Raw genomic sequence first — 23,667 nt, 5'->3', positions numbered from 1 at the left:
TTTTTTTTTTTTTTTTTGTGGTATGCGGGCCTCCCTCTGTTGCGGCCTCTCCCGTTGCAGAGCACAGGCTCCGGACGCGCAGGCCCAGCGGCCATGGCTCACAGGCCCAGCCGCTCCGCGGCATGTGGGATCCTCCCAGACCGGGGCGCGAACCCAGTTCCCCTGCATCGGCAGGCGGACGCGCAACCACTGCGCCACCAGGGAAGCCCCGATAACAAGATACTTTTAACTTAAAATGCAAATAAAATTCATGTAATAATGAGGTTAAGGTAAACATTTTTGAAATAGGCCAAAACAATCTAGACAAAGCCTTCCATTTTCCAAATTTCTCCTGTTTATCTCAGTTTTTACCATACACTGTTCCTTCTCATAGCAAACCAAAATGAAACAGTGTGGTTTATAATATGAAAAACATGTATTGCAAGTGAGTCATAAAATGGAAAAATGGCTACTTAGCCAGTAGCCACATAAATTTTGGAGGAAATGTATTTTCTACAGGGCTAATTTATTACAGGAATAGCAAGTATTTATTAAAAGCATTAAAATGGTGAAAAAGTGACCCTTAGGCAACATACAGATTAATCATTGAGAAGCATAACATATATAAAATACATACTTATTTTTAAACTAATCAATTTTAATTACTTTTAGGTGAAGGACAAAAATCTGAAAAAGAAAGATGCAGTGAAACAGAAACAGAAACAGAAACAGAGAGTAATTTTCCCTGCATGCATATACCACTTTTATTTTTATTGTATATGGCTTACCAATTATTGACTATGGACCGTCCACTTAAACATTCATATATTCACAAACTCATGAATCATTTACTCTATTAGGAGGCATTCTGTTGGAGTATATCTGATTTCCTCCTAACCTCTGCTCCCTACTTATATGTTTGTCTCCTTATAGCCCAATAGTGGGATTCAATGTCATGCTATCATTTTGATTCTTTCAGCAAGAGGGAAAGAGCAGCAGCTGCTTCATTTCATGGAAACTCTTTCCAAAAGCCAGGAACTTCTGGGAAATTTTCCAGACTGACTTATGGAGAGAGTGGGCTAAAACTGCCCCCACCTATACCTATGTGTAGGAGTTGGTATGGCCTGAAAGGTAGGGAATAAAAAGGGAAACTCCCCTTGCCCCTCCCTCCTTACCCCACCATCTCTTAGCTACTAGGCTAGATAGTATTCTTGGCTTCGGCATTCCATAAATCACTTGAGAGAAGAAGAAAATTGTGATGGGCAGTTTTGTTCTTCATCAGTAGTGACAGCAGTAAGCAAAAACAGTATAGTACAACAACAAGCACTTCGAACAGGAGCTGGTACACAGTGCCATATAAATGTCTGTTCAATAAAATATTATCACATGTTCTTCAGAAGCACCTTTTAAAAGGCTGCAATATACCATTGGGTGGATATAGCATAATTTACCGAGCCATTCTGCTATCATTGTTTCAGTTTTTCAGTGTTATAAATAACTTTTTAATGAACACATACATACTCTTCTTTCTAATTTGTGTGCATTTTTACTATGCATTTACATGATTTTAGGATACAGCCTGTTCCTTTTGGGAGTTATTGAAGCCTCTGAGTGCTTGGCTCTTACTTCAGAGGAGCATGGCTAACTGCCACTTCACTGCTGAATGGGAAGGGAATGTTTTTCCTGATGTCATCATCTCATATCCTTATAGCTCAAGGCAACAGAGGTAGCCTATAAGAGAGTATAGGTCCCTTAATCTGAATATATTATACTAGTCCCTTAAACTGAATATATTATACTGTTATGTTGAGACAGGGACACCTTCTAGAAGGTAGAAACATCTGAGAGACAAATTATTTATTGGTGTAAACGTCTACATTTCAAAAAGCATGCTGAATATGAGCAGAGTATTTCCTGAAGCTTAATGATCATCTAAGGTTAATGTCTGGCCTTCACCATTCTCATGATTAACATTTCCAAGCAGGTCATTAATCTCCAGGAAATGCTCGGTATTTTGATTGCTGTTTGCTTAATTGAAGAGGTGAAGAATTTAATAAAGGATGACTACATTAATTTGGACAAAGACTGTTTTTCTAACAGGCACAGCGGCACCCCCTAGTGAGCACACTTGGTAAATGTAAGAAAGTTAAAGTAATTCAGATTTTGGAAATGCAAGATTTTTTATAGATTTGTCATAGATTTAAATTAGCAAAAGAAAGTATCATTGTGTAAAGGAGAAGAACAATATATTTTCAGGATGTGAGAAAACTGAGATCTAAAGTAGGTGACTTTATAAATATTTGAATTCTCATTTTACAATAATATTGTAAAATTTAACATTGTAACGTTGAAAATCTTTTATTTTAATAAGAAAACTCTTCCGTTTTTTCAGGTCAGAAGGGGATCTTTGTTTGAAATCATTTCTTTCCCAGCAAAGACTGCTTTAACTAGCATAATGTATGTTTCATATGCAGCACTCATTTATTTGGTAAGTTAAGAAAATTATTAGAATGTAGAAATAAATATACTTATTTTATGTAAAGATATACTGTATAGTCCATTCATAAACCAAGGTATTTAAATTCTCTTGTTACACAGAATAATTTTACATTAAAAAATTACATTTCTAAGGAGCCAAGTCAATCCACCAAAAACTAAGTTGCTTAGATAACTAAAATTATTTTATTTTTATAAAACTTATTACTATTTGCTCAAAACATTTTGGTTTTGCTTTCATTTAGCTACAGTTGTTTTGTTTCAGCCATTGTGCCATGGTTGGTTAAAGTTCAGTATTCTGTCTTTTGAATTCCAAAAGTGTTCATTAAAAAGCATGACAAAAATATAAAGAATTTTATAAATTATAAGGGTTATTTTCTTTTAATCCACTGCCATTTATGCTTATCTTTAATTTTTAAAAAATGTACAACATACAAAGAGAAAAGTACACACCTTGATGAATTATCAGAAAATTTATTAATCTATGTATCACACAGGTCGAGAAACAAAACATTATACCATCATGTTAGAAGACTGTTTCTTGCCCCCCTCACAATCACTAACCTCTTTTTTAAAAAAAATTAATTAATTTTATTTATTTATTTTTGGCTGTGTTGGGTCTTTGTTGCTTTGTGCAGCCTTTCTCTAGTTGCAATGAGCAGGGGCTACTCTTCGTTGTGTGTGCAGGCTTCTCATTGTGGTGGCTTCTCTTGTTGCAGAGCACGGGCTCTAGGCACGCAGGCTTCAGTAGTTGCAGCATGCAGGCTCAGTAGTTGTGGCTTACAGGCTCTAGAGCGCAGGCTCAGTAGTTGTGGCACATGGGCTTAATTGCTCCATGGCATGTGGGATCTTCCTGGACCAGGGCTCAAACCCGTGTCCCCTGCATTGGCAGGCAGATTTTCAACCACTGCACCACAAGGGAAGCTCCACTAACCTCTTCTGTAAAGGCAACCACTATTTTGACTTCTAATACCATAGTCAGTTTTGAGTTGTATATAAATGAAATCATATACTATATGTTCTTTTGTATTTGTCTTGTTTTGCTTAACATTATCATTGTGAGATTTGTTGCCTGTAACAGTAGTTTGTTGATTGCCATTGCTGTGTAGTATTCCATTGATTGAATATATAGCTATTTATCCATTCTATTTTTGAATATTTAGATTATTTACAACTTTGGCTATTGTGAAGAAGGTTGCTATGAATATTCTTGTACATATGTTTTGGTGAAATTGCTGGACTATAGAATTTGCATATGTTCATCTCTAGTAGATATTGCCAAAGTTTTCCAAAATGGTTTTAACAATTCATCCTGACAGATTATTAATCCTAGTTGCTCTGTATCATCACTGACACTTGGTATTGTCAATCTTTTCCAGAATAGCCGTTCTTGTAGGTATGTAGTACTATCATATTGTGGTTTTAATTAGCATTTTTCTTGATTATTAATGAGATTGAATAATTTTATACATTAATTGGACATTTGGATATCCTCTTTTGTTAATTTCTGTTAGTCTCTTCTCATTTTCCTACTTGGAGTTGTCCATCGTTTTATTATCAAATTGTACTTTTAACTATATTACTAGAACAAGCCCTTTTTTGGTTGAATATGGGCAGATTTATTTTGTGACTAGCCTTTCACTTTCAGCAGTGTCTTTTAAAACAAGTTCTTAATTTTAATGTAGTCCAATTTGTTAATCTTTATGTTAAGTGCTTTTTATGTCTTAATTAGGGAATCTTGACGTACATCCTAGGTCCTGAAACTACTCCCTCTGATATATCCTAGGAGCTTTGTTATTTTGCCTTTCACTTTTAGATTACATCTGAAATTGGTATGAGGTAAGGGTAAAATTTTTCCTCCATTGGTATCCAGTTGATCCAACTCAATTTATTGGGGATAAAAAACCCTTTTCCTATTGCCCCAAAACACCTCTTTTTTAATAAATCAATTGTCCTTAGATATGTAGGTCTGTTTATATTCTCTCTGTTCTAGTCAGTTGATTTGTTTGTCTTCTTGCACCAATTCAACACTGTATTATTTACAGGAGCTTTACAATAAGTCTTGATAACTGGTAGAATTTCTCTTTCCAATCTATGAACATGGTATATTCCTCTATTTATTTAGATCTTCTTTAATTTCTCTTAATAATTTTTATGGCTTTTTTTGTTAGAGGTCTTTTACATACTTGTTAATATTTTTGATCATATTGAAACACACAATAATAAAGATTAAATTTTCCCCATAATCCATAGATTCAGTGCAGTCCCAATTAAAATCTGAGCGGTGTATATGTGTACATTGACTAGTTTATTCTAAAATTTATAGGGAAATGCAAATGGTAAAGAATAGCCAAGACATCCTTGAAAAAAAACAAAGTAAAAGAACTTTTTAAACATATTTACTGTTTCAAAAACTCTGAATTTATCAAATAAAAAATGTTGCAAGTCTTTTAAATTTTTGAGAAATGCTCAGTATCTTAAATGTGAATCTCATACAGAATTGATGCAAATACACTGCAGAAAATGGGTGGGATGAAATAGCTATGGTGAAACTAAAACAAACTAGATTAAAAATCAAAATTTCTCTAATTTTTCAAAGGCTTTTGAGATCATCCTACATGATTTGTCATGCTATAAACTTTCTAAGTAGGTAATAGAAACCATTTTTTGGTGACCTCTGATAATTGGTCATACATGCATCCAAGACGTAGGAAAGGTCAGGGCTAGAATTACGGTTTCAAAGGCAAATAACATATATGTCAGAAGTTAATGCCCCATGAATGGAACCATGCCAAGTGAAAAGAGTAGAAAGTCAACAGAAATGTGAAGAACAGCTTACATTTAAGGTGAGCTAAGAAGAAATCCATGAAGGAGACAAAGGACCAATGATTAGAAAAGTAGGAAGTGAATCAGGAGAAACACTGGCAAGGAAATAGAGACTTAGGAAGTTGTGAGTGGTTAAGTGTCACATACAAGCAGAAAAAGTCAAGTAAAATGAAGATCTGAAAAGTGTCCATTAGATCTAGTAGTAAAGATGTTGGAATTAACCATCTTGAGAACTATTTCAGTGGTGTGATGGGATAAGGAAGACAGAAATAAGCAGGAAGAGTGAAGAGGAGATGATAAAATGGAAATCATGAATGTCGGCCCTGGTTTGATGAAGAAAAGAGTGTGTGTAGCAGTCAAGAGGGACACAGAGCCAGAGTGATTTTTGATTTTTAAATTTTAGGATAGAAGGTACTTCAGCATGTTACAGGTTGCAGGGGAGGAGCTAGTCAAGAATGAGAGGTTGAAGAAGCAGGGAATAATTGATAGACAAAATGGTAGAGTATAGGTTAAAAGCAAAGATAGAGAGATGCTGACCTTGATCAAGACCCTTCATTTTCTGACACTTGGACAGAATTGGTTAGAATGGGCACAGATAAAATGTTGTAAGTGAGGGAAGAAGAAATGTATCAAATAGGATAGGGCTTCTCAACCTTTTTTCACAGCATGGCATACGTAGAAAATGATCATATTTGTGATAAATGGCTAAAGCTGTTTGCATCTGGAAGTGATGGACCTCAGGTTTATAGCTCTAGATTTGGGTATACTCAGATACAAGTAACAAAAAATACCTGAGAATACCTTAAGCAATACAGACGTTTAAATATCTCTCTTAATTAGAAGTCTCAAGTTAGGCAGTTCCCGGGTTTGTACAGTGGCTCTACAATGTCATCATGAACCCAGGGCCCTTCCATCTTTCTCTTTGGCTATCCTGTTTGTTGTTTTTGGTCCTTAGGTTTGTTGCCTCATGCTCAGGCCTTACATCCATATCAGTGTCCAAAGCAAGAGGGAGGAGATAGTAGAGGCAAAAGACAGAGTCTTTTTTATATAAAAGGAGGAAAAACTCTTCCAAAAATCCTATCTTCCTCCACAGCAGACATTTTTTTTTTAGTTGGCCAGAACAGGGTCACATTGCCATACAGTAGCACAGGGAAGTGAAGGAAAGCATCTGGTGTCTGCCCATTCTATAGTGGGAGACAGGCAAGAAAAGAGGAGGCAGGAGGTCAGGAGAAAGGAGGCTGTTCAAGCCAAGGCCCTGAATCCTTTCTCTGTTACCCTCTTCAGAAAAACCTTCTAAGCATTTATAGCCTATGATGTCACCTGGGAGGCATCTCTTTGGTAAAATAAGCTAGTTTAGGTGTTTTCATATTTTATAGATTTTATTATTCTTGTTGCTTGCCTTAAATACTTGGCATCATCATCTTCATCAGCAAACTTACAGGTTTAACAGATACAGCTCTTAATGATTCTCAATTTTTAAGTTATTTTTCTCTGTGTGCTTTGTTTGACACACTAAGTACTGAATGGCATTTTTTGAGAGAAAGTGGATCACAAGTTTGCTTATAAATCACTGATCCATTAACTTATTAAATTCTTACCAAAATGTTTATGCCCTTCCAATTGCATACAATTGGTATAAGCAAAGTCTAGGGGGAAAAAAGTAAAAACAAAAAACCTACTTTGAGATATTAACATGTTTGAGGACAAATTCCATCTCTCAGAAAATGTTTCAGAAATGTTTCATTTAATTAAATCAGAGAATAAAGATGTAAAACATCTGATGAATTGGGGAAAATATAAAGCATGTCTTTATTAAAGCATACTATGTTTTAATTTTCTTTCTAGATTATGGTATATTTATAATAAGGAATCAATCTCCTCATGTTTATCATGTGCCAGGGGGACCTGGAAGAAAGTGCTTAGATTTTTTTTTTAAATATTTATTTATTTATTTATTTGGGTGCACCAGGTTTTAGTTGCAGCATGCAGGCCTTCATTGCAGCATGTGGGATCTTTAGTTGCAGCACGCGGGATCTACTTCCTTGACCAGGGATGGAACCTGTGTCCCCTGCATTGGGAGCACAGAGTCTTAACCTCTGGGCCACCAGGGAAGTCCCAAAAGTGCTTCTTTCCTAGAATATACAGATTAATGACTTTATGTTAAATGTTTTATTGGATTTTTATCTGTAAGTTTAGTAGCTTAAAAAGAAACCTTACTTAAAATTTTTTATTATTATTAGACAGTCTGTGTTAATGCTGTGCTGGAGAAGGTAATGAAAATTTTCCAAGAAGAAGAATCCATAAGGCAAAACAGAGAGGAGAGTGAAAATCTTAGAAAAGCCTTTTCTGAGCCTGTGCTTTCTGAGCCTCTGTTTCCTGAAGGTGAAATCAAAGCAAAACCTTACAGGTCATTACCAGAGAAGCTGGAGAATATTTCAGATCGCCCCAAACTTCCGGCTAATAAGTTGAGTAATAAGATCCAGGTTTTACATTCTGTGTTTGACCAATCAACTGAAATGAATGAATGAGCAAATCTGAACTTAAATATCACTGAACAGAGCTTAAGAGTTATCTAATGACATTTCATCTGACAAAATTAGGAAACTAGTTTTCATATTCTGACTGCTCTGCTTTGAAAAAAAAAACGGTCGGGGGGACTACTGCTAAAATGTCATTCTCAAGTATTTATATGGTAGAGAAAATAAAATGAATCGATGAGTATATATGACTACGGATATTTTTTAATGAACCAGAAAATTGGTGGGTTAGACTCTATGCTATGCTTTATAATATGGGCATGTTTATAATACATTTATGTTTTTATTAAAGACTCATTTAGAGTATCTCTCCAATTACTTATCTGGGAGGGGAAAAAACCCTCCCTGTTAAAATGCTACATATCTTTTTCAGAGATAATAAAAGGATATATATATATATTTTCTATCTACAGGCTGTATAGTTTCAGTCTGCCTATTATCAGTTATTTTAAAACTCATCTGTAAAGTTATGAAGAACCTGTAATTCATAGATGTAAATTTATAAAACAAAATATTGTTTACAAATCTGATGAGGTCTGTATATGAGAGCAGGACATGACATGACATTTTTAATTTCCACATCTAGAGGAACAAATTAAGAACCAGAAGCCAAGTCCATATTACTCATTGTTGCCACTGGATCCTGAGAAAAAATGCTTCTGTGATTGGCCCTGCAAACCAGGGTCATGCTTTTGCCTGCAGGAAGTACTTTGGTTTCCTCCATGCGTCTTAAATTCTGGACACATGTTAAGTCACTGGAGGATTAGCACCTGATATAATAGGCTGGGATGTACCCATCCCAGAGATGGTACATTTCCTGTACCTGATGAGTAGCTGCTGCCAAAAATAGTATTTATAAAAAGCCCAGCCCTGGCTCATTAGTAGACTAATGAATAGCAAGTGTTGGAATATGGGTAGCATGTAGCAATACATCAGAAAAAAAAATTTAATAATATGTAGCAAAGGGCTCTGTAAGCACATCCTTAATGATACATACTTTATTCACTTATTTTAACAATAACCAAGGGAAAGGATCCAGATGGGCCCCTTAGAATATTAAGCCTTAATTCAGTCCTGTGTCACTAAGAAGATTACTGTGGTTTGAAACTAAGTTCCAATTTTGACAAACAGCTTTTCTCACTCCGAATTAATAATCTGTTCATCCTAGTTCCTTCTGGTCCCACCTACTCTTATATTCTACTATGTGCTGCTGAGTTTTAGATGATCAGTACCCAGGGTTTTATAGTACAGTGTTGGCACGACGCAACCAGAACAGCGTTGGCCATAAATAACTGGCATAGAAAAAGCAGGGTGAACCAACTTAATACCAACCCTGCCTATGAACTCAGAAGACTCTGAGAAACAACACCCTACATCTCTTCTCTCTATAACATTTACTTGAAACACTTAGTTGTACATACATGCACAAAATTCTATAAAAATAAAATCTAAAAAAACTTTATTTGAAAATTTCATATAGGCATTCTAAGTACTTTGGCTCACTGAAACTTTCACATCTCTTATGGCTGGGGAGCAGCTGTATCTTCCTTACTTTGAAACTGTCTGCCTTGACTGGAGAGAAACGGAGCCAAAGTTTACTTGGTTTTGATGTCAGGCAAATTAAGTTTCTTGTTTTTAAATTCAGCATGTAAACTGATCCCATTTTGGGAGGTATTTTTAAAGTGTAAATGGTCTGCTATATATTTGGAAAAACTGAACAGTTAAGATTTAAGCATTTCAGTGTGTTTAAATTTTACCTAAAAAAAATTATAACGATCAGTAGGGGAGGTGGTGAATACATGCATCAATGAAACAAGAATGGAAGAATGCTGGTAATTGTTGAAGATGGGTGGTGGAGGTTTATTATTCTGTTTACTTTGTATACATTAAAATTTTTCCATGATAAAGTCTGCTATATCAAGTAGGGATTTTCCCCCTAAATTTTTCTTAGTAGATCTAATTTTTTTAACCTTTCTTCACTTTGGTTATTCTAAATTATTTTCATCCTTCTTAAAATGCATATTCTAAACCTATAACCTTCAGGTTCCAATCAATCCAGAGGACTGGCTGAAATGTATTCTATAGATCCTGATGATGATCCTTACATCACACTAAGTACATGTGCTTTGAACCTTTCATCTATATGATTATTAAAGATAATAAATGTGCCTATTTTGGAAAAAGTTAATCATCTTTGGTATTGAAGCAAAGGTTATTCTAAAAATACTTTCAAAACATACACAACATTTTTCATTGCCATAAAATTTTATCAGGAAGAACTCTGAATTACTTTGAAGATTCCGGTGGCATAAAAATCAGAGTCACACTTAAAAGGCTCATTAGAAAGAGTCACATAAATATTCCCATTGTCCACTGTCACTGGGTGAATCCTTTGCTTTATTCCTTTGGAGCACCACTTGGGTTTTGCTGATGGATCTTTAGGGTTTATAGACTGATACAGTCCTTCTCCTGTGGCCAAAGTAATTTTGTATTTATGCCAGGGGCAAACTATACATGGTCGTCCATCAAATTCCTGGGGAAAGAAAGAATTGATTTTATAATTTGACATTTCCAATGTTGACAATAAACATCAGGCTCAGAACAGAATCTACTGCAGAAGAACCAGGTTAAAAAACAGGCTTCTCTTTTTCCCTGCCATTTACAAATTATTCAGCATAAGGCAGAATCTAATCTTAGCAGTCATCAAGTTCCTTTTGCAGTTGATAAGAAACCCAGTTTGTTAGAGCTCTATCAGAAGATAACTAGCTCAGGCAACTACACCATGTGACTGCAGTGTGTTGTTATCTGTTAGATATTAATGTCACTTTCTTGACAGAAATGGGGCAAGGGCTTCAAGTGCTTCTAAACGAATTTTCACTAGCTGGTGGAAGAATGGTAAGCTTCAGATATAATTTCAAGAGAGGTTACTAAAGGCATAAGTGCATATGTTAAATGAAGAGCAATTTATGATCCAAAGTAGTTAATTCCCAACTTTTAACTGTCTTAAAGCAGTGCTTCTAAAATTTTAAAAAGCATGGGAATCACCTGGATCTTGTTTAAAGGCAGCTCTTGTTTAAATTCCGTAGTCCAAGAGCAGGGCACGATATGCTGCATTTTTTTTTTTTTTTTTTTTGGTGGTATGCGGGCCTTCCTCTGTTGTGGCCTCTCCTGTTGCGGAGCACAGGCTCCGGACGTGCAGGCTCAGCGGCCATGGCTCACGGGCCCAGCCGCTCCGCGGCATATGGGATCCTCCCAGACCGGGGCGCGAACCCGGTTCCCCTGCATCGGCAGGCGGACGCGCAACCACTGCGCCACCAGGGAAGCCCTATTCTGCATTTTTAAGACACTCCCAGATGTCACCAGTGTTGCTGGTCTATGGACCACACTTTGAGTAGCAAGGTCTTGCAGCTCTCATTATGGTCTGAAATTGAGGGAAATTCTTCCACACTATCATCCAGATGCTTACTTTTTTTTTTTTTTAAAGAAGATGTTGGGGGTAGGAGTTTATTAATTTATTAATTTATTTTTGCTGTGTTGGGTCTTCGTTTCTGTGCGAGGGCTTTCTCTAGTTGTGGCAAGCGGGGGCCACTCTTCATCGCGGTGCGTGGGCCTCTCACTATCGTGGCCTCTCTTGTTGCGGAGCACAGGCTCCAGACGCGCAGGCTCAGTAGTTGTGGCTCACGGGCCCAGTTGCTCCACGGCATGTGGGATCCTCCCAGACCAGGGCTCGAACTCGTGTCCCCTGCATTAGCAGGCAGATTCTCAACCACTGCGCCACCAGGGAAGCCCCCAGATGCTTACATTTTATCTCTACGCCAGAAGTGCAGAAATGCTGTTTTGTACCACCCTCCCCTGCCAGAACCGTCAGCAAACAGTTTCATAATTCATAAATTCATTCATAATTTAAACACACATGTTTTAACATGAGGACAGGTGTGGAATTAGGTAGATATGAAGTGTAGAGAGAGTGGAACACTAAATTTAAGCATGTACTTTGTACCAGTCAGAGAGATAGAGATAGTGAGGGGAGAGGGAGAAGGGGAGAGAGAGAAGTTTCATGAAGTAGAAAACAAGAAATTAGGCAGCTGGTTTGAGAATGCAAGGAAGTAAGACAGTGCCCCCATTCCTTCCTCAGTTAAGCCTTCACAGTGTTACTTCTTTCTTAAAATATATATTTTTATATCTTTATTAAATCATAAAAGTAATATATACACATTGGAAAAATTCAAACTATGTAGAAGGGTATAAAGTAAAAAGTGAATGTTATTTTTTATTTTTAAAAAATGGGAATGGGAGAGGCCACAACAGTGAGAGGCCCGCGTACCGAAAAAAAAAAAGGGATCTCATTAGACCTATTTTTCTATGACTTGCTTTTTTCACTCAAAAAATATATTGTTGACAACCCATGCCTCATTAATTCAATGGTTGTATACTATTCCATAGCATGGCTATTCATAATTTAAACTGTTTCCTATTGTAAAAACATTTAGATTTCCTTCAACTTTTCGCTACACTGAACCTCTCCTATATGTGTGTGTGTGTGTGTGTGTGTATATATACTTTAGTAAATATATATATACTTTAGTGTATATATATATATACTTTAGTATATATATATAGGTAAGTGTATATATACTTAAACATTTGTGCAATAATATGCAGGGTAGATCTCTCAGAGTATATTTGCTAGGTCAGAAGACAGGCATATTTTTCATATTTACCTGTAAAATGGTTTTCTTTACATTGTACTGTTGTGAATTCCTAGAATATTGGTAATTGTACTCAAAGCATTAAAATATAGTTCAAACCCAAATATAAATTATTTTTGAATACAGACTGTAAATATAGTAAGAATATAAATAGGAAACATCTGAGTTTGTTGAGAATAGATTTCATTTTACATACCTCTATTTCTCCTAAATGTAAAGGTCCTCCTGAGTCTGCAAAGGAATTGAATATTACATCTAGTCACTAAAAAAAAAAAATGAAATTTTGAAGTTTCACGGATAGTAAACAAATACAAGGTTTACAAATGAAAAATGAAATCTTACGGTAACAGCGAATATCCATAGCATGATATTCTCCTCTGTGGTAGAAAATGACCACTTCTCTATCATGGACAACAGCTGTCATTCTTTCAGATTTTTTAATATCTTCTTCTCTGCCAACACAGACAGAAGAATATTTCTTCGTTTCAGGATCTTGCTCAGAGCCATCAGGATCCATGCTAGTTGAACAACAACAAACCACAAACAAAAAAAGAAAGAAAAAATATTACACGTGGTCTTCTCTAGTTCCACTACACTTGACTCACAGAGATAATCATATAAGAGAAGACTTATTTCTCTGAGACTGATGGAGGTACTTTTTTGTAGCTATATAAAATAAAAAATAAATACTGGATTATAGTTAGTCATGATTGTCAGCTAGAGCTCTTAAAACTTGCCAAAATTAGGGAGGACTGCCTACTTTGAGGCTGGACTAGTACTTGATTCACTTCATTGCATTAGATAGATACTTCAGAACAGATATTTAAGGTACAGACACTAAAGTATCACTATCCTTTTATTCCCTCTCAAATTCAGTGGTAAACAACATTTGCATATTATCCATGTTGTTTTCAGCTTCTGCTGAAGGTAGGATTTTTCAATAGTCTGAATAGTCTTGGACCCCTTGGTTGATGTGGCTCACTTGGTTTTGCCTGGAGTGGGCAGCCAGCTCTTATAGATCCACCAGGTAACTGTGTTCTAGTGGAAGGGGTTAAGTGTGAATGGATGTCTTCCATTTTCTTAACTCACACAGAAAATGTCATTACTTTCTTTTGTCTTATTTGGGCATTCAGAAAGATGACTTTCTCCTCAATTAATTTATAGAAGTATATAAATTTTAGAGAATTTGTAGGTATTCTAAATATATTTTTTTCTTAGCACAGATATTCAGCCTATTTCTTTGAAAGCAACCCTTTCAAAGAGACTTCTGTGTACTTTAAGAACATAGCCATAGTCTGTTAATTCTATAAGAAAGAAACATCAAGATATATCATTGTCAGGCATTTAAGGCCCTGTGTAGAGGATTTTCCCAAGGGCCTTCCATATGAGGGTATTTGTTTTTTTCCTGTGATAGTTTCTGAATAAAACTATACATCCTGTTTTGCCAAGAATTCCTGTATTTGTTCTTTCTCCACTTCTAATTCTAAATCTGTCCTATTATTCCTATCCTCTTTTCATTAGGGTTGCTATCCCAAAGTTTCTGGAAACATTCCTTCTTTTTCTCCCTATCTCAGGAGAGAGATTGTGGTGGTCCATAACTTTCAAAAAGTGTAAAGAACCATGTATCTTAGGATTGACAAAGAGCTTTCTCCCCTAGGCAAGAGTATATTTTGAATCTTTGCATGTAATGCAATAAAAATCACAAGACAAAAATTGAGGCCACTCAAAGGGTTGTGCTTTTTCCTTTATCTCCTAATAATTGGAGCAAGGGTTAACAATGCAAAGTTCAGTGTACAAATTTGACATCTCTGTTATTTCCTAAACCTGATTTGTGTAATGCTTTCCTTTACACATTGAATTCAAAGCTCCTTCCTCTCCCCAGTAAGAAAATTGAGTGAGGCATAAGAGGCTGGGCTCATGAACTAGAGTGAAGGAGCAACAGAAGAGAAATAAAAGAGAGCTCCCAGGTTTTAGGTCTGAGCAACTACATGGTTTGTGATTGTGACTGGGAAGACTGAGAAAGGAAAATGATATTTTGCAGGAATGGAAAAATCAGGAACTAGTTACATTTTGCACATAGTGAGTTTGAGGTACTTAAAAGACATCCAGGGAGATATCAAGTCCAAAGTCAGATATATGAGACTAGCATTGAGAATCACTAAAGATATAAATTTGGGAGTTTTCAAATTACAGAATTCAACAGAATCACTTGGAGTGGGAGTATCAATAGGGAATAAGGTCTAATACAATTCTTGAAGTACATCCAACATTTAGATTTTCTGGGTTAGCCATGGCTGACCAGAGGCTGGATTACAACATCTCTAAATGGTTATCTGGTTTTACTTGATTTTGGCAGGTACCCAAAGTACACAGATAACTCAGGTGGTCGCATTTACTCCACACTGTTGGATGTGCAGCCTTTATCACATTTTGTGACAGAACAGACAGAGGGGCAACAATGATAAGAAAAATGGGAACAGACAGATGAACTGAAAAGAGGAGAGGGGGAAACTGGCTAAAGAAAAAGAAAACTATGGACTATGAAACACATATAACTGACAAAGGACTAAGATTCAGAATATATGAAGAACTCCTATAAACAAGTAAGAAAATGCCAAATAGCCATTACAAAAATAGGCAAAAGACATGAAAAAATATTTCACAGATGAGGAAATTTGAATGGCTAGTAATCACATGTAAAGATGCTCAACCTCATTAGTAGGAAAATGCAAAAGAAATGTAAAGCAAAGTCAAAATAGGATACTATTTTCTATCCAACAGACTGGCAAAAAAATATAACAAGTATTGGTGAGGATATGGAGCAACTGATATAGTGATGACATAAATTAGAGTTACGACAGTCTGGCATTACCTAGTAAAGCTGAACATACTCATGACCCAGTAATCCCACTTCAGGTATATTTCAGAGAAGTGTGCACAGGTACACCAGGAGACATGCACAAGAATGGTTATAACAGCAAAAGACAGGAAACAACTCAAAATCCATCAACAGTAGAATGGATAATTTTTATACTCATTCAATGCAATGCTGTTTAGCAGTGAAAAATGTATGGCTACATCAAGTTGGATTAATTTCAAAAATGTAACTTTCAATGAAAAAAATTTTAAGAATTCAGAGTATGCTTCCATTTTTATCAAATGGAAAAAGGGGCAAAACTAAATATATTATTCATGGATAAATGTATATAGGGAAAACTTACAGAGAAAAGCAAGGGGATAATAAACACAAATTTTCTTAAATGTCAATATATTACATTTAGTCTTATATTTAAAATTACTTCTTTTCAATATTTGTATCCTACTTTATATTTATGTAGCAAATGATCCAAAATCCAAGAAAAGGGATAAAATGGTACTTTCTATCCTCAGAGAATGTGCCTGTACATAGATCATGAATGGACTATTTGAAAGTTTTGTACAGCTTATTTCAAGACTTGCCACTACAGGAGGAAATAAATGAATAGTTCTCTTACCTTTTTTTTTTCCAGGCAAAAACTGGAAAAGAAATACTAGTATCAAGCCAGTAACAAAACACATGAGATGTGGAGTAGCATAAGAAGTTAATTAAGTTCTACCCAACTCCCAAATATATGAGAACCAAACATTATCCTTCCTCGTTTCAGTCTCTTAGAACATAAAGTCTTTGCAGGGTGTTCCCCCAACCGAGGAAAACTGTAGGCAACTTTGCAGGGGCTGATAAGAAATGAGCAGAGAAAGCTGGGGCTAAACGATAAAGATTTCAGAGAAATATGATTAGTTTTGCATTTTGCTTAGGAAAGTATTATCTCATCCTTCAAATAATTGTTCCCTCTAAGCATCATAGGTGGTTCTATTTATATATGATATCTGGTGACTATTTATAATTAACACCCATATTATTCTTAATTAAATATTGTGAATATCACAGTCCATTCATACAACAATACGAGTCAGTGTGTTCACCTTAATTACTGTTACTTTGATGCACTATTCATATGCTCCCACACATTTCCTCTGTTTTGAGTCAACTTTAAGATAGTAGAATCTTTTTTTTTTTTTAAATAAATTTATTTATTTATTTATGGCTGTGTTGCGTCTTTGTTGCTGCGCACGGGCTTTCTCTAGTTGCGGCGAGCAGGGGCTACTCTTTGTTGTGGTGCGCGGGCTTCTCATTGCTGTGGCTTCTCGTGTGGAGCACGGGCTCTAGGCACACGGGCTTCACTAGCTGTGATGTGCAGGCTCAGTAGTTGTGGCTCGCAGGCTCTAGAGCGCAGGCTCAGTAGTTGTGGCACACAGGCTTAGTTGCTTCGCAGCATGTGGGATGCTCCTGGCCAGGGCTTGAACCCATGTCCCCTACATTGGCAGGCGGATTCTTAACCACTGAACCACCAGGGAAGTCCCTAAGATAGTAGAATCTTAACAGAATAAAAAGAAAGTGAAAAATTAAACGGCTTACCCAGTATGGGAGCCAGATGAAGAAAACTACCTTCTGAAATGTTGAGCCATTTTATTCCACAGTTCTCTTCAAGAAATATTTTTTGGCCTGTGCCTAAAATTAGGTTTCTAAAGGTGCTAACACCACATAAAATTACAAATTAGCTAAATGGATCCTCTGTCTCTATTTAGATACTTTTCCAGAATAGGGAATCTATTCACCTTGAATTTTTAAAAAGCATAACTTAAGTTTCTAGAAGGCAGTGGGACAAAAGAAACATGAAATTAAAGGAATTTGTTATTTTTCTTAAGCACAAAAGCACAAAGTTGCTTTTACTGAGTCTGGGGACTTGGCCTACACGTTATCAGAATGCGGAGCTCCAGGGTGACACCCTTGCTTTTAGGTTCAGAGAAGAGAAATGCCTTAGTTTTATATTGCTTTGGATGGCAGAATAATAACATAAAACTAGCTGTCCTTCAGTGAGTGCCAAGTGCTTGGACTCTTTGCATATATGAATACATAATTCTCAGAAAAATGCCTATCTTCCAGATGAGGAAACTAAGGGTAAAGGACCTTCTTTAACAAAAGCTTGCCCAAACTCACAAAATAGCAGTGAAGATTCAAACCGAGATATTATGAGTCTAAACTTTGTGCACACTGATATATAAATCTTAACATTTTATCTAAGTAGCATCCACGGATTTATAAAAATAGGTGGCCTGCGGGTAAACTATCTTGAAGGTGCAAAACCTTTTAGTAAAGATATGTGTGTGTATACACCATATATATATCCGAAGATGATGGTCCTGAATTTTTTAAAATTTAGGAACGCCAATGTGCAAGAGTCTTATCAACAAATGTTTAAAACAGAATACTTCCCTAATAATTTAATCAAGTTGCGCAGCCGCCCTGGAGCTACTGTCGTCTGTGATATTAGAGATCTTTGAGCACCAGGTGCGCTCACCTGGGTTTAAATCCCGGCTCTTTGTGACTTGGGAGAAGTCGCCTAATTTCGCTGCGCTGCAGGTGCGCAGCTGTAAGAAAGCCCTGCACATAGGGCGGTGGTGAGGGATAAATGCCTCTCCATAGTCAAGTGTCTAGAGTAGGGCCGGAGCGTGGGAAACGCTGCGATCCCGATAGCGGCCATCTCTAAGGCCTGCCACCTCTGACAGCTTATGAGCGAGGACTTCAAGCTGTGTTTAACGTTTGAGTAAAGACGTCCTGCAGTTCTCAGACCGACCGGCGCTCAAAAACCTCTGAGACAGCCCGAGTGTGTCTGTCCAGATGTGGCTGATCGTTCCACCTGCAGACTTCAGGAGACGGATAACTAGGACGGCTGGGGCTGCAGAAACCTTGGAGCAGTTTTTACGCGTGAGAGCGCACAAATGCCAGGAAAGCTTGTTTAAAAAGGCCCACTGAGGCGGCAGGTCCAGGGTGCGGCCCAGACTCGACGGGGAACAAGCTCGGTGATCCCGCAGTGCCCGGGCGGAAGCCTGCGCTCGGGGTTAACGGTTAAGGAACGCGGCACCGAGGCCGGCAGAGCTGCAGTGCTCAGAAGAGCCGGGAGCAAAAGCCACACAACACCCGCCCTCGCCTGCTCCAACTCGCCGCCGCCGCCGGAAGCCCGAGCCCGGGCCCGCCGTCCGGCCGGAAGCAGCGAGCCTCGTGAGCCCCGCCCGGTGCCCGGCCGCCCAACCCCGCGGCCAGAACAGAACTTACCTGCCTCAAGTCCCCTGTTCCACCTCCGCTGCAGCGCCCCCGCGTGAGGCTAGTGAGCCAGCCAGGGCTCCGGCCACCGCGTGGAGCTCCGCGGGGTGGGGCGGGACGAAGCTGCCCACGTGACCCTAGCGCGCGTGACCCCGCCCCCGGGACGGCATCTGGGGCTCAGTTGAACGACGACCCCACCTGACAGCGGCCGCCAACCACCCGCGCTCCGCCGGGACTTCCGAACTGATAGGCTTAATCGTGCTTGACAAACGTAGGTGCCATCAGTTTATTTTTAAATGTTTGTTGAGCTCACCACGTTTATCCAGATTTTAAACTTATAGGAATTTAGCTTATAAAAATATTTACCAAAGTTCGTCACGATGCATATAATCTATGTATAAAGATGTTTATTGCAAGGAAAGAGTGTCAGTAGCTCAACTGGGCATCAACAGGGAAGTGGTTAAATAAAATACAGTGTAGACATGTGAGTTACTTTGTAGCCACATACTCAAGAGCACATTGGAATGTGCTTTCTTTGGTGTAAATAAAAATTATTTCTCGAGATACAAATATGTAGATATATACATAAGCATTAAAAAAAATTAAGAGTGGTTACTTGGGGGAGATGGGTTTCACTTTCATTTTTTGAACTTTGCAACTTTGTTTTTTTCTCTTTATACGTCTCTGAGAAAAAAACAAAAACAAAACAAAACCCACACACCTCATACTTGTGTTCAAAGTTGGAAGCTAGATGAGTCTCATAGGTTTTTAAAGTTTCCTTGGCTATCTCCTAATGCAGTGGTTCTTAACTTTGGTCACACTTTAGTCACCTGGGACTCGTGATTCCCAAACCAATGAAATCTCCACGGGTCACGGGAGGAGGGGGAATCGACATATTTTTTTTAACCTCCCAAGTGATTCCAGTGTGACCTTAAGGTTGAAACCCACAATCTATATTTAATATGCTGACATACTGATCTCAGGTCCTTGAGAGGCCCAACGGGCCAGGGGCAGCTGAAGCCCCAGAGCCTTATTCATTTACCCCAGTATGCCAAACAAATGCCATTTTTTTCTATGAGCCAAAACATGTAAAAGATTGAGAAGCTCAGAATAATGGATTTGTCTCCAGTGCTATTTCAGTATAGTTTCAGGGTGACAGTAATATTTTATGGGATAATTTCCTTTTTTGACCATTTGTTTCAATGAGCCAAGTACAAATTAACCATCTAGTTTTGTTGAATCGCTTTACCAAAGTGATAAAAAAATATGTTTGGATTATAACTTACACTATCTGTTAGCTGGCCCAAATTATTTTATTGGCACATAGAGCGTGTTAGCAATCCTCGGCTTGTGTCATTGAAGGACTAAATAAGTTTGCCATTTTTAATGAAAAGTACTTTTTTTCTTTGGCATAATTCGGGCATTAAAATAAGACACATCTTAGATCCACTGACCTTTAAATATGATTTTGAATCAATTGGAGACCTCAGTAGATAAGCACTCTTAGGTACACAAGAAGAATGAGAGAGAAATGCAAAACTTTCCTGTATCTCTACCTAAAGTATTAACGTGGTTGGCCACGTGAAAATATGAAATGCTTAGAAAGCTGTAGTGGGAGGCAGAATAAACTACCCCTCTCCACTTCTGAGACTCACATACACAAAGGTATGTGCCTAGCCTAGCTGGCACAGGCATGTGAGTTAACAGCAGAAACCCATAAAGTCCATTTGAAAGTCATTACAGTTCAGAATAAAATTCATGATTCCTACTGTCATTCTCCTTTTCTTTCCTTTCCTCCCTCCCTCCTTTCCTTCCTTCCTTCCTTTCTCCCTTTCTCCCTCCCTCTCCCCTTCCCTCTCCCCAACCCCTTTCTTTCTTTTCTTGGCAGTAGAACAGTTCCAGCCAGTGTGAGCAACACTTCCACAAAGTTCTACCTGAGGACATTTGGGGGCAGTTTCTACTTCTCTCCTTGGAACCAATTTTTGTGTCAGTTCCTTCCATTTGTTCTTTCAGGCTTCCCTTTCCTACTAGTGACACCTAGTGGTAGCCCTGGAAGGACTTTTGTTCCCAGTCACCAAAAACAGCTTTCCCTCTATGATCTTGCCCCTCAATATCTTTGTCTATAAATAGTTTCAGATGTCCCTTCCCACCTTTGTGAGCCCCCTGCTCTGCTCTTAGCAGCAAGCTGTTTCTAGGCAAGCTTTTCTGAGACCAAACGTTTCCTTCAGAGAGGTTCAAAAACTGCCTTCAGTCCTAAGCCAAAGTCCACCTTGTGAGCTAGTGAAAACCTTTGTATGTTGCTAGTTTCACTAAAGGGAGTCCTGAAGAGTATCAGTTAATCTGGATTTCCTACTCCTTCCAACCAGAAAAGGGTGATAACATTGCCTGGATTCGGCCATTGGGATTATGATCATGAGAAAGTGATGGGGGCTTTATATACCACCTATCTGCTTACAACTCGAAAATGAAAGTCTGAACAACATTCATTTGTGTGGATGCCTACATAATATTCCCACCTGGATATTATGACAGAAACAGTGGTGTTCATCAAACATTCTGTCTACTAGCCCACATTTCCCAGCCCCACCTATAGTCAGTTGAGGCTGTCACTCCCAGACTGAAGCATAGAAGGACAGATATGAGACCTCATCAGTTGTGTCTTTTTCTGTCACAGTTGACTTTCTAGATGATGGAGCTCCATCAGCACCCCCAACTCACCAATCTCTATCAAGCCATAAAAGACATGTAGCTAATGTGAGAAATAAACTTTTGTGGTGTTAAGCCACTGAAATTTTAAGGTTGTTTACAATTACAACAGCCTAGTTTAACCTGATGTCTCATACACAGGTGTCTCCAATTTTATATGTTCAAAATTGAAATATTAAATTTCTCCCATAAACCTGTTCTTCCTTTGTCTTCTCCATCTCCATAAGTGACAACACTGTCTATTCACATGCTTGAGGTAGAAACCTAAATGCCATACTTGAGATCTCCCTTTTCTTCATTCTTCCTATGCAGAACAGTTAACACATCTGACCTGAGACTACTGTCCTTAAAAAGCTCTGCTGGCAAGGTTGGCCTTTAGCTGGCATCTGGGAACTCGGTTGGTAAACGTTTCCTATGCTGATATAAAAATTTCCCTGAGCGATAAGGGTGACTCACTGTGCCTGAACTGTACAAACAGTATGGTTTATGCTAACCACAACCTGCTTTCCTTCTGGGAGATTGGAACTTTGGTATATGCTGGGCAGAGGTGCCTATGTGACCAGCCCCCAATAAGAACCTTAGGTGCTGAGTCTCTAATGAGCTTCCCTGGGCAGAAACATTGCATACATGTTTCTGCATTTTCATTGCTGGAGGAAGGGGAAGCTAGCTGTGTGTGACCCCTCATGAGAGGGAGCATGTATAAGGAAGCCTGCACATGGATCCTTCCATATTCCACCTGTGTTCTTTTTCCTTTGATCCAGCTGTGTATCCTTACAACATCATTGTAATTGTAATAATCTTAGCGTGAGAAGAACTATATCATGAGTCCCATGAGTCCTTTCAGTGAACCCCTGAACACGAGGTGGTTTTAGGGACACCCCTAAAACCACCTGTATCTAATCCAGCACTGAGTTCTGTCAATTCTATTTCCAACAATGTATTTCAATGACTCTGCTTCTTTTCTTATCTGCTGTCATCACTCTGGAAGGTGATTTTATTTGTGTTGGACTTTGAGAGGACCCAATAAATAACACCTTTCTTTCCTGCCTGAGTTTGGAACCACCTGAGATACAGAAAGTGATCAAAGTGTAAGCTGTATTTATAATAAAAATCTAGATTGGAGTGGGTTAAATGTGCAGGCAAATGGACTTGCTCACAGTCTCCTGAATTAAACCGCTGCCTTCTGCCTTAGAGCTGTCCTCTTGAGAAGACAGGTGAGATTGTACTCTGCAGGCACACAGATCTGTAGAAAGGAGAAGGAAGGGGCTGAGCTGAGCATACCAAAAAGGGAGTGAAGGTTGGAGATTTTAAGAAAAAATTAGAAGGCTTCTTGCTCACTCCTGATTTCTGTCTTCCAGGTGGAACTTCAAGTCCTGGGCGTGAAGCAAATGAAACACAAGCTGGCCATACGTGGGGGGTGGAGAAAGGAGTGTAGTCAGTGAACACCAGGGTAGTCTGCCCTGAGCCTCAAGCAAAACACGGGCCATTAGTACCAAGCCAGGCTTAGCAAATATGCACAGAGCTGCGTGGGCCCAGCAAAGGCACAGCCCAGAGAGCCTTAGGTGATGTGGGCCTTAGGGTGTAGACTGCTGCTCCTTGACCTTGAACCATGTTCAGAACATATTTATTCTACCACACTGGGACTCAGCAGAGGTAGGGAGGCCACAAAGACCTCAGAAATCAGGTATAACAAAGGCAAGGACTATATTATAGGAAAAATGTCTTTTGCTACATTGGCCTTTCAGACAATACTGGGTAGAATAATATTTGCTGCAGTTAGAGGCAGCGAGGTTAATGAAACTTATGCTTCAGGTCCCCTCGCATTTGTGGGCCCTTTCCAAGGTCCTAAGGGACCCTAGTAAAGTGTTCACATGGTCATCCTTTATATCCTTTTAATGTAATTTGGAAACATACAAATTACAGAAAAGTAATACAGGGAACTCTATCCCCCAAACAGCCATTTGAGAATATGTTGTCCATCTGATGCCCCATCAGCCCCTAATGATTTAGTGTGTGTTTCCTCCAACAAAAAAAGGATATTCTTCTATAGAAAAACAATATAACCCTCAAAATCAGGAAGTTAACACTGACATATTTCCACTCTCTAATCCTCACACCTAGTTCAGAATCAAGTTGGCTTTAGTTGTCATATCTCTTTAGCTTCCTTGGCTGGGGCAGTTCCTCAGTCTCTCCTTAACATTCATGACACTGACATTTTTTTTTTTTTTTTTTTTTTTATTTGTGGTACGCGGGCCTCCCTCTGTTGTGGCCT

General features: G+C 38.3%; 2 protein-coding genes across 7 annotated transcripts in view; one reads left to right on the top strand and one right to left on the bottom strand.

Annotated features, from left to right (window-relative positions):
* The window catches only part of SPATA9 (spermatogenesis associated 9), an 86,242-nt gene extending 78,224 nt beyond the window's left edge, over positions 1-8,018 (top strand). For 2 of the 5 annotated variants that reach the window (XR_003680988.2, XR_003680985.2), the window contains exon 4: positions 2,372-2,454. Coding sequence is in view for 1 of the 5 variants with exons in the window: in XM_007119584.3 (XP_007119646.2) it covers positions 2,372-2,467; positions 7,542-7,829 (384 nt within the window). In the remaining 4 variants the exon portion in view is untranslated. Of the gene's footprint in view, positions 1-2,371; positions 2,468-7,541 lie in introns of those variants that run through there. The other 3 variants (XM_007119584.3, XR_008618079.1, XR_003680987.1) reach the window with 3 other exon arrangements.
* A 294-nt stretch (positions 8,019-8,312) lies between these two features.
* RFESD (Rieske Fe-S domain containing) lies at positions 8,313-18,804 on the bottom strand. Of its 2 annotated transcripts, XM_028493093.2 has the most exons (5): positions 18,702-18,804; positions 16,042-16,063; positions 12,890-13,065; positions 12,744-12,778; positions 8,313-10,371 (listed from the first exon to the last, which is right to left on the bottom strand). In XM_028493093.2, exons 3-5 carry the CDS (start codon positions 13,062-13,064, stop codon positions 10,108-10,110), a joined length of 474 nt encoding a protein of 157 aa, XP_028348894.1. In that variant the 5' UTR covers position 13,065; positions 16,042-16,063; positions 18,702-18,804; the 3' UTR covers positions 8,313-10,107. The 2 variants fall into 2 exon arrangements, with proteins under 2 accessions (XP_028348894.1, XP_007119647.1); XM_007119585.3 differs by lacking the exon at positions 16,042-16,063 and having other exon boundaries at positions 18,702-18,791.
* Positions 18,805-23,667: the final 4,863 nt, after the last annotated feature.

The sequence above is a fragment of the Physeter macrocephalus genome, chromosome 8 (genome assembly GCF_002837175.3).
Source record: "Physeter macrocephalus isolate SW-GA chromosome 8, ASM283717v5, whole genome shotgun sequence".
Classification (NCBI taxonomy): Eukaryota; Metazoa; Chordata; class Mammalia; order Artiodactyla; family Physeteridae; genus Physeter; species Physeter macrocephalus.
This window is presented reverse-complemented; position numbering and strand designations above follow the sequence as displayed.

Coding starts and splice junctions, on each gene's coding strand:
- RFESD (XM_028493093.2), bottom strand. CDS start 13,064: ATGGATCCTGATGGCTCTGAGCAAGATCCTGAAACGAAGAAATATTCT. Junction 12,779..12,889: donor TATGGATATTCGCTGTTACC/GTAAGATTTCAT, acceptor ATTCCTTTGCAG/ACTCAGGAGGACCTTTACAT. Junction 10,372..12,743: donor TACATTTAGGAGAAATAGAG/GTATGTAAAATG, acceptor TTCTTTCCCCAG/GAATTTGATGGACGACCATG.